This window comes from Pelodiscus sinensis, chromosome 31, assembly GCF_049634645.1.
Source record: "Pelodiscus sinensis isolate JC-2024 chromosome 31, ASM4963464v1, whole genome shotgun sequence".
Classification (NCBI taxonomy): domain Eukaryota; kingdom Metazoa; phylum Chordata; order Testudines; family Trionychidae; genus Pelodiscus; species Pelodiscus sinensis.
The window spans coordinates 11028985-11042322 of NC_134741.1; the positions used below are offsets into that span (position 1 = coordinate 11028985).

The 13338-nt window shown below is 51.2% G+C and overlaps 2 protein-coding genes across 17 annotated transcripts in view; one reads left to right on the forward strand and one right to left on the reverse strand.

Moving 5' to 3' along the window:
• Positions 1–11316, reverse strand: part of LOC142821493 (uncharacterized) — a 35042-nt gene extending 23726 nt beyond the window's left edge. For 3 of the 7 annotated variants that reach the window (XR_012898248.1, XM_075912557.1, XM_075912556.1), the window contains exons 1-8: positions 11059–11315; positions 9169–9645; positions 7161–7256; positions 3348–3578; positions 3019–3041; positions 2226–2341; positions 1622–1681; positions 114–218 (exon numbers count right to left, since the gene is read on the reverse strand). Coding sequence is in view for 6 of the 7 variants with exons in the window: in XM_075912557.1 (XP_075768672.1) it covers positions 114–218; positions 1622–1681; positions 2226–2341; positions 3019–3041; positions 3348–3578; positions 7161–7256; positions 9169–9645; positions 11059–11157 (1207 nt within the window). In the remaining variant the exon portion in view is untranslated. Of the gene's footprint in view, positions 1–113; positions 219–1621; positions 1682–2225; positions 2342–3018; positions 3042–3347; positions 3579–7160; positions 7257–9168; positions 9646–9982; positions 10370–10644; positions 10757–11058 lie in introns of those variants that run through there. The other 4 variants (XM_075912558.1, XM_075912561.1, XM_075912560.1 and 1 more) reach the window with 4 other exon arrangements.
• LOC142821483 (uncharacterized) overlaps positions 1–13338 on the forward strand; it is a 94977-nt gene that overhangs the window by 60436 nt on the left and 21203 nt on the right. The window contains exons 1-2 of one of the 10 annotated variants that reach the window (XM_075912495.1): positions 11378–11822; positions 12461–12577. The exons of 6 other annotated variants lie outside the window; for them this stretch is intronic. In XM_075912495.1, coding sequence (XP_075768610.1) covers positions 11710–11822; positions 12461–12577 — 230 coding nt within the window. In that variant the 5' untranslated portion in view covers positions 11378–11709. Of the gene's footprint in view, positions 1–10384; positions 10813–11377; positions 11823–12460; positions 12578–13338 lie in introns of those variants that run through there. 3 more of the 10 variants (XM_075912496.1, XM_075912492.1, XM_075912491.1) reach the window with 3 other exon arrangements.

The window sequence follows — 13338 nt, forward strand, 5'->3', positions numbered from 1 at the left end:
ACTGGAGTTGAAGACAAGCTGAACAGTCAGTCAGACTTCATGAAAACACACAAGTTACATCTGTTATAAGGAGACAGAAATTGGCTTCTGAGTCAGTTTAACTGATTGCTCACCTGTCTGGGTGTTGCTGATGATCTCCCCTTCCTCACAGCTCAGAGGATCTGGGACCCACAACTCCTCCTCTCGCTCCACCCAGGAGATCACATCAGTTTCAGAGACTGGAAATCGTGTTTGGAGAGCAAAAAAACCAAGTGCTGATCTTGTTCATTAAGGTCTTTCCCAATACTGCTTCCAGAGCTGAGATCTCAGTCACCCACCCACAGAGGCTCATTTCCCCACCTTGTAGAGACTGGGCTCTGGCTGGTACAAGATCCCAGGACACACTCACCTGCAGTAAAGATGCATCACTCCCCCACCTTGGGAATGGCCCAGCTCATTCCCCAGGGCAGCTAAGCGTTCTGCTGTACTCTAGATATTCCATTAACAGCTTAGATCCCAAATCCATATTCATTTCCCTCCGTACCTGGCTTGAGTTACAAGATTACTATGTCTACAACAATGGGATCCAGTTCTCAGCACCCAGTGTTTCTGATAACAAGCCACATATTCATCTGCCTGAACATGGACATAGGTTAAATGCAGGCTGCTGTATTTAAAATCCTTAGTCTTCATTCACAGATTTGCAGCACAAACTTTGCTCTCATCTCACAGAGACGTTATAAACCCTTTCCACAACAGAGAATCAGTGAAGTTAAGCATCTGAATGGTGGTGTTATTATTAAATACGCGTGCTTAGTACTAAACACTTGTGCTGAGTGTTTGCAGGATGAGATCTTAAGATTCATGGGATCAGAAGATATCCTCAGTCATGTAGTCTGATCCCCTCTGTGGCACAAGCCATTACACTTAGTCCGGTTACCCAGGCACAAAGCTCTGTTTCCCCATAGTATATTTTCTAGAAAGTCTCCCAGTGATTTGAAGACATCAAGAGATGGGAGAATCCACCAATTCTTTGTTCAATTGTTTTAGCAGCTAAACCGCTTCCCTATCAAACATTTGTGCCTCTTTTCTTGTCTGAAATAGTCTGGCATCAGCTTTCAATTACTGGCTCTCACTGAGCTGTATCCATTCAAAGAGGTGGGCCAAATTTTCAGGGGGGAAATAGAAAGTGGCTGAGAGCTGCACTTTTCCATGACATAAATGCACGAAATGGAGGATCCGGGATGGGCATTGAGAGAAGGAGGATGCTTCTGGTAACGGTTTGGGATGCCAGACAGATAGAGGGGTCTAGGAGGGAGATTGGGTGTCAGAGCCTTGCACCCTATTTATTGTTTGAAACCAACCCCATATTGAAACTGAGCAGTGAAATCTGAGCCTGAAGGTGCTGTCCGTTTTCTGATTTAACTTCACCCCTTTAGCATCACAAACCTATAGACCAGTGTTTCTCCAAATGTCCACAGATCCCCATGCAGCACCCCTGGGGCTCCTCACTGATCACTGGGTGATTTAGGGCTTTGTGCACTGTGGTCGCTGGGTTTGGTTGGTAACAACAATGACAATCCCATGAAGATGTTTTCACAGGAATTCTCACATCACAAAGAATTTCCACCAGCAAACTTACCTTGTCTGAAAGCTCCAAGGCATTTTCCTCTTGCTCTCTCCAGTGCAGAGGGCAGAGTGTCTAGTGGGGGAAGAGATAAGAGAGGTGAGATTCCAGGCTCTCCTATTTATAACAATGTCCCACTCTGAACTCTGCATTTCATTTCTATCAGACTCACACTCAGGTATTTAGTATGAAAGAGTCTGAAACTTTCATTTCCTCTCACTGGGGCACCTCCCAGCAATGGAGCCAATATCCCTGCAGCCTCACACCTGTCCCAGGAGAGACAAGCTGTAAATGAGATTTACCTGCTCACCCCCTCCCACTAGGTTGCTCATTCACTTACTGCCTCTTACCATAACCTGGAGCTGTGGTGGCAGAACATGTGGCCATCACAGTAACTTTAGCCATTTTGATCTCTGAATGGGAGGTTCAGAGTTTGCAAACCCCTGGCTCTATCTGCAGGCAGTTGGGTCTGTTCGCTCAGTGCCTCTAAGGAGAGCAGAATGATGGGGTCGTCATTCTTCACATGGGAACTGAGGCAGGGGAAGGTTGGCTTCAAAGCCCAGGTTCAATAGTCTCAGATACTTGAACCGCTTTCCCCTCATCCATCCCTTCCAGGTACCTTTGAACTCCCTCAGAGTCTCTGATAGAGCAATCGTTTTTTGGGAGAAACCTCTGACTTGTTCTTCTAGTTCAGGGGAAATCTCTTCTGGCAGGTGGAATTGCCCCATCTTACACCTGGACAGAAACAATTCCATGTGATTGTACGTCGTTTACTGCTGATAAGTTCTGGCTAGTAAGTCTCAGCTCTAACAGGCCTGGAGTTAGAATTCCTCCAATTCTCCCAGCCTGAGAGCAGGGACAACACATGCCATGGCCATGCAACCTTCCCCTCAAAGATCCCATTTCAGTTCTTCACTTCCGGCCTGGGGAGACTGGCTTGGGGAGTAAAGGAGAATAGAGTCTCCATGGCCAACTCACTCGGCCTCCAGAAGCTGAGGGACAGGAGGTTCCCATGTGAAGGGCTGAAGGAATCTGTCCACTAGGGACTACACTGAGACACCCGCTCCCCTCAACCCAGCTCCCTTCACACTGGTCTCCAAACAGCCCTCGAGTGGGATAGACTCTTGATCCCTGCTGTCCTGGGCTGAATGTGCTCAGTGCCCAGCAGTGACAGTCCTGTGGCAACCAATCCCCAAGGAGGTGACAGCTCTAAGAAACACTTCAGGTCAGACTGTGCCCTGAATGGGGAATTCCAGAGTGTCAAGTGCGAGGATGAGACCTTCGGAATCAAATGTATCAGAGATATTCATGTCTAACATCTGGCTGTAGAGCTCTGGGGAGATGTGGTGCTAACATCTCCTCCAAGCCTTTTCCCTGCTCTGTGCAGTGTGAGGAGAGTGAGAGCCACGTACCTACTCAGGGTGCTTCTTATGACCTAGAAAAAAGACACAGAAAAGAATCTCAGCCCCACTGGACACACACAGGGGACTTCACAGAAGGGATTTTGCAAACATGGGAAGAGGCCCTGCCCTAGCCCAAGGAACATGGATCCCCTGAGCGAATGGGGCTTTGCCATCTCCAATAGATCTGTGCCTGTAACTGTACAAAGCACAAGAGTCATTCACATGGCAGCAATGCACAAGGTGATACACTGAGATCTGACAACTGGGACCCAGCACTTGTGATTCAGGAGCCCCCCTTCGCTGTGTGAGGAGCTGGGATGTTTGTCCCCCAGTCTCACCTGCAGGAATTCACTTGCTGGCTTCTGACATGTCCCCTCCAGCTCCCCAATCCCCTCGCTGATGCAGGAAATCTGCACAGAGAGGTTCCTGACAGTGTCAATCTGGAACCTTCCAATCTCTTCATCTAATTTCTCCAGCTGGGCTAGGAGTCGCTGCTTTTGTTCCTCCAGAAACTGCAGCAGCTGCTGAAACTCAGCCACAATCATCTGCCTCTTGTCTTGGGTCCATTTCTGTGTAAAACAGGGAAAGGGCTAGTCAGGGGCATGGATGGAGCCCACGGCCCTTTCACGGGGAGCTGAGTGTGCAGTAGGGAGAATTGCTTGGAAAACCCTAAAATTTGCAACATTTGACTCTTTGTGATTACTAGGCAGATGTGTCTCTTCCAGCAACTAGGTTTGTCGGGGGCAGGTGAACAAAGCCCACAGGTAAGTGCTGCATGTGCGGGACTGGGAGATAGGTTGGAAATGGGGGGGACTACGGCCTATAATGGCAAGGAGAAAGGAGGGTCAGGGCACAACAGGGAGGCAAGATCAAATCAGTATCTTAGATGCCTATATACAAATGCGAGAAGTATGGGTAATAAGCAGGAAGAACTGGAATTGCTAACCAATAAATACAACTATATCATCATTGGTATTACAGAAACCTGGTGGGATGGGACGCATGATTGGAATGTTGGTATGGAAGGGTACGGCTTGCTCAGGAAGGACAGACAGGGAAAAAAGGGAGGAGGGGTTGCCTTGTATATTAAAAATGTACACACTTGGACTGAAGTGGAGATGAACGTAGGAGATAGCTGTGTAGAGAGTCTCTGGGTTAAGCTAAAAGGGGTAAAAAACGAGGGTGATATCATGCTAGGAGTCTACTACAGGCCACCTAGCCAGGTGGAAGAGGTGGATGAGGCCTTTTTTAAACAATTAACAAAACTATCTAAAGCCCAAGATTTGGTGGTGATGGGGGACTTCAACTATTCAGACATATGTTGGGAAACTAACACAGCGAGGCACAGGCTATCCAATAAGTTTCTGGACTGCATTGGAGACAACTTTTTGTTTCAGAAGGTTGAAAAAGCTACCAGAGGAGAAGCTGTTCTGGATTTGGTTTTAACAAATAGGGAGGAACTAGTTGAGAACTTGAAAGTGGAAGACAGTATAGGGGACAGTGATCACGAAATAATAGAGTTCATGATCTTAAGGAAAGGTAGAAGGGAGACCAGCACAATTGAGGTAATGGATTTCAGGAAGGCAGATTTTGATAAGCTCAGAGAACTTGTAGGTAAGGTCCCATGGGAAGCAAGACTGAAGGGAAAAACAACTGAGGAGAGTTGGAAGTATTTCAAAGGGACGTTGTTAAGGGCCCAAAAGCAAACAATTCCGCTGTGTAGGAAAGATAGAAAATATGGCAAAAGACCAGCTTGGCTTAACAAGGAGATCTTGCACGATCTCAAAATAAAAAAGGAGTCATATAAAAAATGGAAACTAGGACAACTAACAAAGGATGAATATAGGCAAGCAACACGGGAATGCAGGGGCAAGATTAGAAAGGCAAAGGCACAAAATGAGATCAAACTAGCTACAGGCATAAAGGGAAACAAGAAGACCTTTTATAAATACATAAAAAGCAAGAGGAAGACCAAGGACAGGGTAGGCCCACTGCTTAGCGAGGAGGGAGAAGCAGTAACAGGAAACTTGGAAATGGCGGAGATGCTCAATGACTTCTGTGTTTCGGTCTTCACCGAGAAGTCTGGAGGTGTGCCTAACGTAGTGAATACAAGCAGAGAGAGGGTAAGTTTAGAAGATAGGATACACAAAGAACAAGTTAAAAATCACTTAGGAAAGTTAGATGTCAGCAAGTCACCAGGTCCTGATGAAATGCATCCCAGGATACTCAAGGAGCTGATAGAGGAGGTATCTGAGCCTTTAGCTATGATCTTTGAAAAATCATGGCAGACAGGGGAGATTCCAGAAGACTGGAAAAGGGCAAATATTGTGCCCATCTATAAAAAGGGGAATAAGAACAACCCAGGAATCTATAGACCGGTCAGTTTAACGTCTGTCCCAGGGAAGATAATGGAGCAGGTAATTAAGGAAATCATATGCAAACACTTGGAAGGTAATAAAGTGATAGGGAATAGCCAGCATGGGTTTGTGAAGAACAAGTCATGCCAAACTAATCTGATAGCTTTCTTTGATAAGATAACGAGCCTTCTGGATAAGGGAGAAGCGGTGGATGTCATATACCTAGACTTTAGTAAGGCATTTGATACGGTCTTGCATGATATTCTTATTGATAAACTAGGCAAAGATAACTTAGATAGGGCCACGATAAGGTGGGTGCATAATTGGCTGGATAACCGTAGTCAGAGAGTTGTTGTTAACGGTTCTAAATCCTGCTGGAAAGGGATAACAAGTGGAGTTCCTCAAGGGTCTGTTTTGGGACCAGTACTGTTCAATATCTTCATCAATGATGTAGATATTGGGATAGAGAGTACGCTTATTAAGTTTGCAGATGATACCAAACTGGGTGGGGTTGCGACTTCTTTGGAGGATAGGGACATAATTCAAAATGACCTTAGCAAGTTAGAGAAATGGTCATAGGTAAACAGGATGAGGTTTAATAAAGAGAAATGCAAAGTGCTCCACTTAGGAAGGAACAATCAGTTGCATACATACAAGATGGGAAGCGACTGTCTAGGAAGGAGCATGGCAGAAAGGGATCTAGGGGTCATAGTGGACCACAAGTTGAATATGAGTGAACAGTGTGATGCTGTTGCAAAAAAAGCAAATATGATTCTAGGTTGTATCAACAGGTGTGTTGTAAGCAAAACTCGTGAAGTCATTCTGCCGCTCTACTCTGCACTAGTTAGGCCTCAGCTGGAGTACTGTGTCCAGTTCTGGGCGCCACATTTCAAGAAAGATGTGGAGAAATTGGAAAGGGTACAGAGAAGAGCGACAAGAATGATTAAAGGTCTAGAGAACATGACCTATGAAGCCAGGCTTCATGAACTGGGCTTGTTTAGTTTGGAAAAAAGAACATTAAGGGGGGACATGATAGCGGTTTTCAAATATCTAAAAGGGTGTCACAAGGAGGAAGGAGAAAACTTGTTCCTCTTGGTTTCTGAGGACAGGACCAGGAGTAATGGGCTTAAAGTGCAGCAGGGGAGGTTTAGATTGGACATTAGGAAAAAATTCCTAACTGTCAGGGTGGTCAAATATTGGAATAAATTGCCCAGGAAGGTGGTGGAATCTCCCTCTCTGGAGATATTTAAGAACAGGTTAGATAGACATCTGTCAGGGATGGTGTAGATGGAGCTTGGTCCTGCCTTGAGGGCGGGGGGCTGGACTTGATGACCTCTTGAGGTCCCTTCCAGTCCTATGATTCTATGATCTCCTTTGCCCCGTGTCCTTCTGAAAGGGATGTTTCCATGTCCATCATGGGCAGCATCTTTTGTTCTTCATGGACTCTGGGAATTCATATCCAGAGCACCAGGAGGCAGGACTCAGTACCAGCCTGACAGATACCCATGGAGGAAAAAGAAGAAAACATATAAATGCTCCAAGTGAGCAGACAGTCCTTCAGGGGCACATTCAGCTCACCTGGGGAGGATGTCTGGGGAAGCCACAAAGGTTGGACATTAACTCATGCACTGACATGGATGCTCAAGGCCTTTCTACACATGGATCTCACCCAGCAATTCATGATCCAGGAGAAACACAAACGAGCCCAACCTCACCAAGGCCACACAGGAGTCTGCCTCCTAACACAGCTCTCCCACTGCCAGTCCCTGCTGGTTCATAGCCGCAAGCACTTACCAGATACTCCTGGCTTTTCCCTTCTGCTGTTGTTTTCCTTCTCAGCAGCTTTTCTCTCTCCTTCCTTAGAGTCTTCAAATGAGTCTCCAAATTTTCCTGGAGAAACAGAAATAAGCACGAGGGCAAACCACATTAGATGTTGGGAGCCTATTTGTCTACCTTTAATAGAGTCCCAGTTTTGTGGAGCTCTGCCCCTGTCCAGTAGGGACTCAGCCCTGGACATAGCTTTGTCCATAGAAAAATACACAGGAGGAGACTGCGGATGCAGCAGGATACCTGTGAGGGTGGAGGACAGATCAGTGGTGGCACCTTCATAAAGAATGATGCAGGTGGTTAACAATACTAATCAAGTAACCGATTACAATTTTATCAGTGACAGTATTTTTTAACCTGCTGACAAGCAGGGTTGGTAGCGGAAATGGTCTCTCCTGGGGCCAGGGATCTCTTGTGAGGTCTGCCAGGGTGGCCACAAGAACTGCTGGCCAATGGGAACGCCCAGCAACTGCAGACTGACGTAAGCTGCCAGAGACAAGTGGGCACTTCAGAGGCAGTGGGGAGTTTAACTTGTAATTGGCACCGATAAACATTAGCTCATCAGTTAACCAGTTTGAACACAGCATCCAGCCCAGCAACCTCATCTACTGCCAACTGCTGCATCAGAGTTTAACCCCTCACGGAGCAGCCCTAAAGTTCAGCATCCCAGTGGGAAACCTCTTCTTCCTGCTGAGCCCAGGGCTTTATCAAGGCATCTTTCTCTCCTAATAGCCACACTTCATCACTGTCCAGTGATGCTGAGGGACAGGGAGCAGTGTAGTCTAACAATTGGACCAGGGTTCAGGACCAAACTCTACCCCTGATGTGTTTGGCGACTATGAGCAACTTGCTGCCCCACCTTCCCTTCCTACAGTTTGTCTAACTGGACTGTGACCTGCTCAGAGCAGGGACTTTCCCATGCTGGTTATTGTGCAGGGCCCAGATGTCATTGCGGATCTATAAGGCAAATGACAGATTATTATTCCTGTTCATCCAATCAGTAGCAGCTTGTGACCTCCTCTTCTCCAGTCCCAAGGCAGCTGACTGACAGAGTGGCCTGTAGCTCCTGTAATCTAAACCTCTCTGATTATTAACACCTTCCCTTGTGCAAACACCCCTCTCGCCACCAGTGAGAGTCAGGTTTCAGGATTTAGAGCCTCAGAGAAACAATTCCTACATCAGGTATCTGTAAAGACTTGACATAAGTTGCCACAAAGCCAGAACATTTACTTTTTACTGCATCTCTTGGATCATGAAGGCTTTACAGAAGTGGTCACCAACCAGCAGATCGGGATCCACAGGTAGATCTTGGAGCCTCTGACAGGTGATCTTGACTGGTTTGGCTAAGAGGCTATCAAGTGCAGCATTTCAGCTGCCCCCTCTCCCTGCTGCTGCACATCTCCTGCCCTTTGCCTCAGAGCTGTTTCCTTCTCCCACCCTGCAGTCTACCTCCACAAACAGAGGGAGTCTGTAGGATGCTTTTGAGAGTGGTGCAGGGGTGAGCCTTCCTTAGCCCACTGCACCACCACAGAGGAGCCACCTGTGGTAAGCAGTGTGCAGCTGGAGCCTGTATCCTGAAAACCTGTCCTAGTCATGTACCTCTCCCGCACCCCAAGTCTCTTCTCTAACCCTAAGCCCCCTGAACTCAAACTCCCTTACAGAGCGTGAACCCCCTCCTGCACTCCAACCCTCGGCCCCTGCCTGATGAAAGGGAAAAAGGATCGGGGAGGGAGAAGGGATGCAGTGAGCAGAGACGGGGCCTCGGAAAAGGGTCACATAGGAGGTGGTGCAAGGGTATTTGGGTTTGAGGTAGATCCTAGATTGCACTTAAATTCAAAAAGTGATACTTTAAAAAGGCTGGAGACCACTGCTTTACACTGGTTGGTTCACATCTGTGTCTGGTAACAGTCAGTGAAATTAGCCTGTAATTAAAACCTAATGTTATTTCCCATCACACTGGACAGCCACTCTGTACCTTGTACTCCTGGGCAGCTTCCTGTAAGGGTACCGCCATGTGAGCCTGGGATCTGTCACACACCACACGGATGGGAGTTTGATCCTCTTCACAGAACAGTTTCAGAGCCTCTTGGTGCTCCCCGCACACCCCGTCCCATCTTGCTTTCTTTGATGACTGGAAACTCAGCGGCTTGGCTAGTTCCACCATGTTTACCAGCTGCCGTTTGGGCCAGAGGGGTCCCTGCTGCTCAGTGTCTCTGCCTTCAGGGCTGAGGATGGCCTGGCAGAAATTGTGCCCACACTCCAGAGTGACAGGGGCTGTGAAATCCTCCAGACAGACGGGACACGGCGCTTCCTCCCGGACACTTTCCACGGGGCTCTCTGCAGCCATGGCTGCCTCTGGGCTGGGGGACCGGGGCCGTGTCACATTCCTGAGCTCAGCAATGGGGGGAGAGGGGGGGCAGGTCCAGGGGGGCGGAGCCGTGAGGTACCGGCACTGAGGGCAAAAAAAAACCCCATCAAAATTAAAAACCGAAAAAGGCCCAAAAGCTTCGCTCCCCCCCTGCAGGGTCTCCATTGGGCCTCCCCCGCTAACTGCCCCTGTCAGAACTGCGCCCCTCAGGACAGGGCCCCTCCCCACCCTGTGTTCAAATCCCCCCCCCCGCACTCTGCAGCCCCCCCTCACAGCTCCGCTGTGCGCCCGGTACCACCCAGCTCCCCCCTCCGAGCATCAGGAAGCGCCAACAGCCCAAGAGAGAGAGGGGGCGACGCAGCAGCGGGGGAGGCCATTGCCCAGCCGGACCCGCCCCCCCGATACCCAGCGCCAGACCCACCAGCAGCGCAGGACAGCGGGTCACAGCCCGTCCCCCCAACTCCCTCACGCCGGGATGCGACCTCCCCCGCCCCGCCACGAATAACGACCCCAACGGCCCCTCACAACGGCTCCCGGCTCAGCGAGCGCAGCGCATGCGCAGTAACCGCGGCGAAGTCTGGTCCCTTTCCTTGCCCGCCGGAAACCCGACCGCGGCGGAGTAGAATGGGGCGGCCCGTCAGACCGCGCATGCGCAGTAGGTCCGTGACTCCGATCAGACTCCAGCGCCAGGGCTTAGCTCAGACCGGGCGCTGCTTGGCCACGCCCCCCGGCCGGAGGCTACTTCCGCTTCTCGGAGCCCGGGCCGGCTCGCAGGTGGGGCGGGGCTTTTGCAGCGCGTGTAGCGACCCGGGAGATTCCCTCCCCTCCCTGCCGGGCTGGGAGCTGGGGGCGCCCCGAGGTGGGCGGGGCCGGCGCGCGCTGCTGGGGATGCAGGGTTCGCTCTGGGCCCCACGTGGATGCGCGGGCGGGGGGAAGCTGCGGCGGGTGCGCGCGCGGAGCGCTGGGACCGGCCCTTTGTTGCGGGGGGGACAAAAGATGCCCACGTGGGCCAGTCCCGGCTTCCGCCCAGCGCGATTGGTTGGTCCCGGGGCGGCGAGCGGAGGGGGGCGGGGGGATGCTCACTCGAGAGGTGGTGCCCCTGTGGGCCCCTGCCCGGGCACTGCGCATGCGCGGCGCTTCTGGCTTAGTCCTTGCCAGTCTCTCTGTCCGCGCGCTGTGAGTGTCCCGAGGCGGCTTCGCGTGGACTCAGACTCTGGGCAGACTCAGGTCTGGTCGGGAGAGGGGCGCCAGGTAAACTCTGCAACACCGAGAGCTAAGCCCCAGCGCTGTGCCCCTCAGGCTCGGGCCCCTCCCACCCTGTGTTCAAATCCCCCCCCCCCCCCGCACACTCTGCAGCCCCCTCACAGCCCGGCTATGCGCCCGGCACCACTCAGCTCCCCCCCCCAGGCCAGGGCGAGCATCAGGAAGCGCCAAGAGCCCGAAGGGGGGGGGCATTGCCCAGCCGGACCCGCCCCCGATACCCAGCGCCGGACCCACCAGCAGCGCAGGACGGCGGGTCACAGTCCCTCGCCCCGCAGCGAGTAACGGTCCCAACGGCCCCTCACAACGGCTCCCGGCCCAGGGAGCGCGGCGCATGTGCAGTAACCGCGGCGAAGTCTGGTCCCTTTCCCTGACCGCGCGCGGAGCGATGGGCGGGACCCGCCGAAAACCCGACCGCGGCGGAGTAGAATGGGGCGGCCCGTCAGACTCCAGCGCCAGGGCTTAGCTCAGACCGGGCGCTGCTTCGCCACGCCCCCCTCACCGCCAGAAGCTACTTCCGGTTCCCGGAGCCCGGGCTGGCTCGCAGGTGGGGCGGGGTTTGTGCAGCGCGTGTAGCGACCCGGGGGATTCCCTACCTGCCGGGCTGGGAGCGGGGGCGTGTCCCGAGGTGGGCGGGGCCGGCGCGCGCTGCTGGGGTTGCAGGGTTCGCTCTGGGCCCCACGTGGCTGCGCGGGGAGGCTGAGCCGGGTGCGCGCGCGGGCGCTGGGACCGGCCCTTTGTTGCGGGGCAGGGGCCGAGGCCGAGAGATGCCCCCATGGGCCAGTCCCGGCTTCTGCCCAGCGCGGTCCCGGGGCTGCGCGCGGAGGGGGACGGGGGATGCTCACCTAAGAGGCGGTGCCACTGTGGGCTCCTGCCCGGGCACTGCGCATGCGCAGCTGTTTTGGCGCAGCCCTTGACCGTCTTTGCCCGCGCGCTGTGAGTGTCACGAGGGGGATCGCGGCTCCACGTGGACTCAGGTCTGGTGGGGGGAGGGGCGCCAGGTAAACTCTAGAACAGCGAGAGCAAAGTCTGAGGGGAGGTTAGGAGGAGAAAGAGGACAAATGCCCAAGTGGAAACACTGAGGAAAAGGGCAGGCGGGGTGGTGTTAGTGGGAGGGGAGACAGGGTGATGCTGCGAGAGGAGAGGGGAAGGGTATTGGGGGTTAGGGGGGAGGGGGAGGTGCTGGGAGAAGGCTCGAAAGGAGGGGTGGGTGTGAGGAAGGTGGGGATGGAGCAAGGCATGTGTGAGGGCACGGGCATGAGGGTAATAGGGGCAGACAGTGGTGAGGGGGTGGGCATCAGGGAAAAAGTGCAGGGCAGGAGGGTTAAAGCAGCTTCCCCAGTGGGAATGAGGCACGAGGGGCCTTTTTATTTGCTTCAACATTTATTTTAATCCCTTATTCACCTGGGAGGTGCTGAGCAGGCTCAGGAGGCTGCAGACCCCCCCCCCCCCCTGCACTTCGCCTGGTCCTGAGTGTATGTTTGTGCTTGCTGCAGACCCCCCCCCCGCACTTCGCCTTGTCCTGAGTGTATGTTTGTGCTTGCTGCATTTGAAAGTTGTTGTTTAAAATATAAAAAGGGAGCTAAAGACAGGACAGAGTCTCATCACTTTTCTCTTGTCTTATTCCCGGGATTCACAGAATTGCTCTCCCGTCTCTGCAACCTATTTTCATTGTTTTTCTCTGTGCAAATGCAATGCCTTGTACTGTAACTACTCTGTGCAATGCAACTGAAAGTCCTGCTACTTTGAAACAAATGTAAGTACAAATCAAAGTAATATTCTGTAAAACTACTTCAGTGAAAGTTCAAAAGTATCATATCTTAATTGTAATTAAGTATGCAAAAGTAAAAAGTAGTTGTCCTATGGAACGCTATGCCTAACCACCCGAGTTCTTGCAGGTCACCACTAACACACACACGCTATATAAACACTTATAATAATTCTGTGTTATATGTACACATATACTATAAATTTTTCAATGATGGAATTTAACGATAGTCACTGCCTTCATTTATAAAGATGAAGAGGGGCCAAATTAAATACAAGTCAGATTACAGAAATGTATTTATTTTGTCCACATTCACAGTGTGCTTTTTTCCTTTGTAATGATGAATTTCCAAAATATTTGTTCAACCATAGGAGCATCTTTTTTCAAATTGACTAGTCCTTGCTTGTCTATGAAAAAATGAGTCCATACACGGAAGAATCTCTCACAGGCAGCTGATGGAGACAGAGGTCTGTTGGCCCTGGTGCACAGCTCCCTAATTATAGAAAAAGAGTGCAGCAGCTCCATGGTCTCTCCTGAAGAAGCCAAATACCCATCAAACTTCTTTGTAGTTTCATTTGTCTAAAATGACAGTCTTACCTTTTCTAATCCCAGTTTCATGCGTGTTCCAAGTGGTCCTAATATTTGGCATCAAGATGTCCGTTGCTATTAGCTCCAGGTCCTCAATTATTTCACCAAACATTTCTGAATGGTGCACTAAAGTCCATCTACCAGTGGCCTCAAGAGGGCAT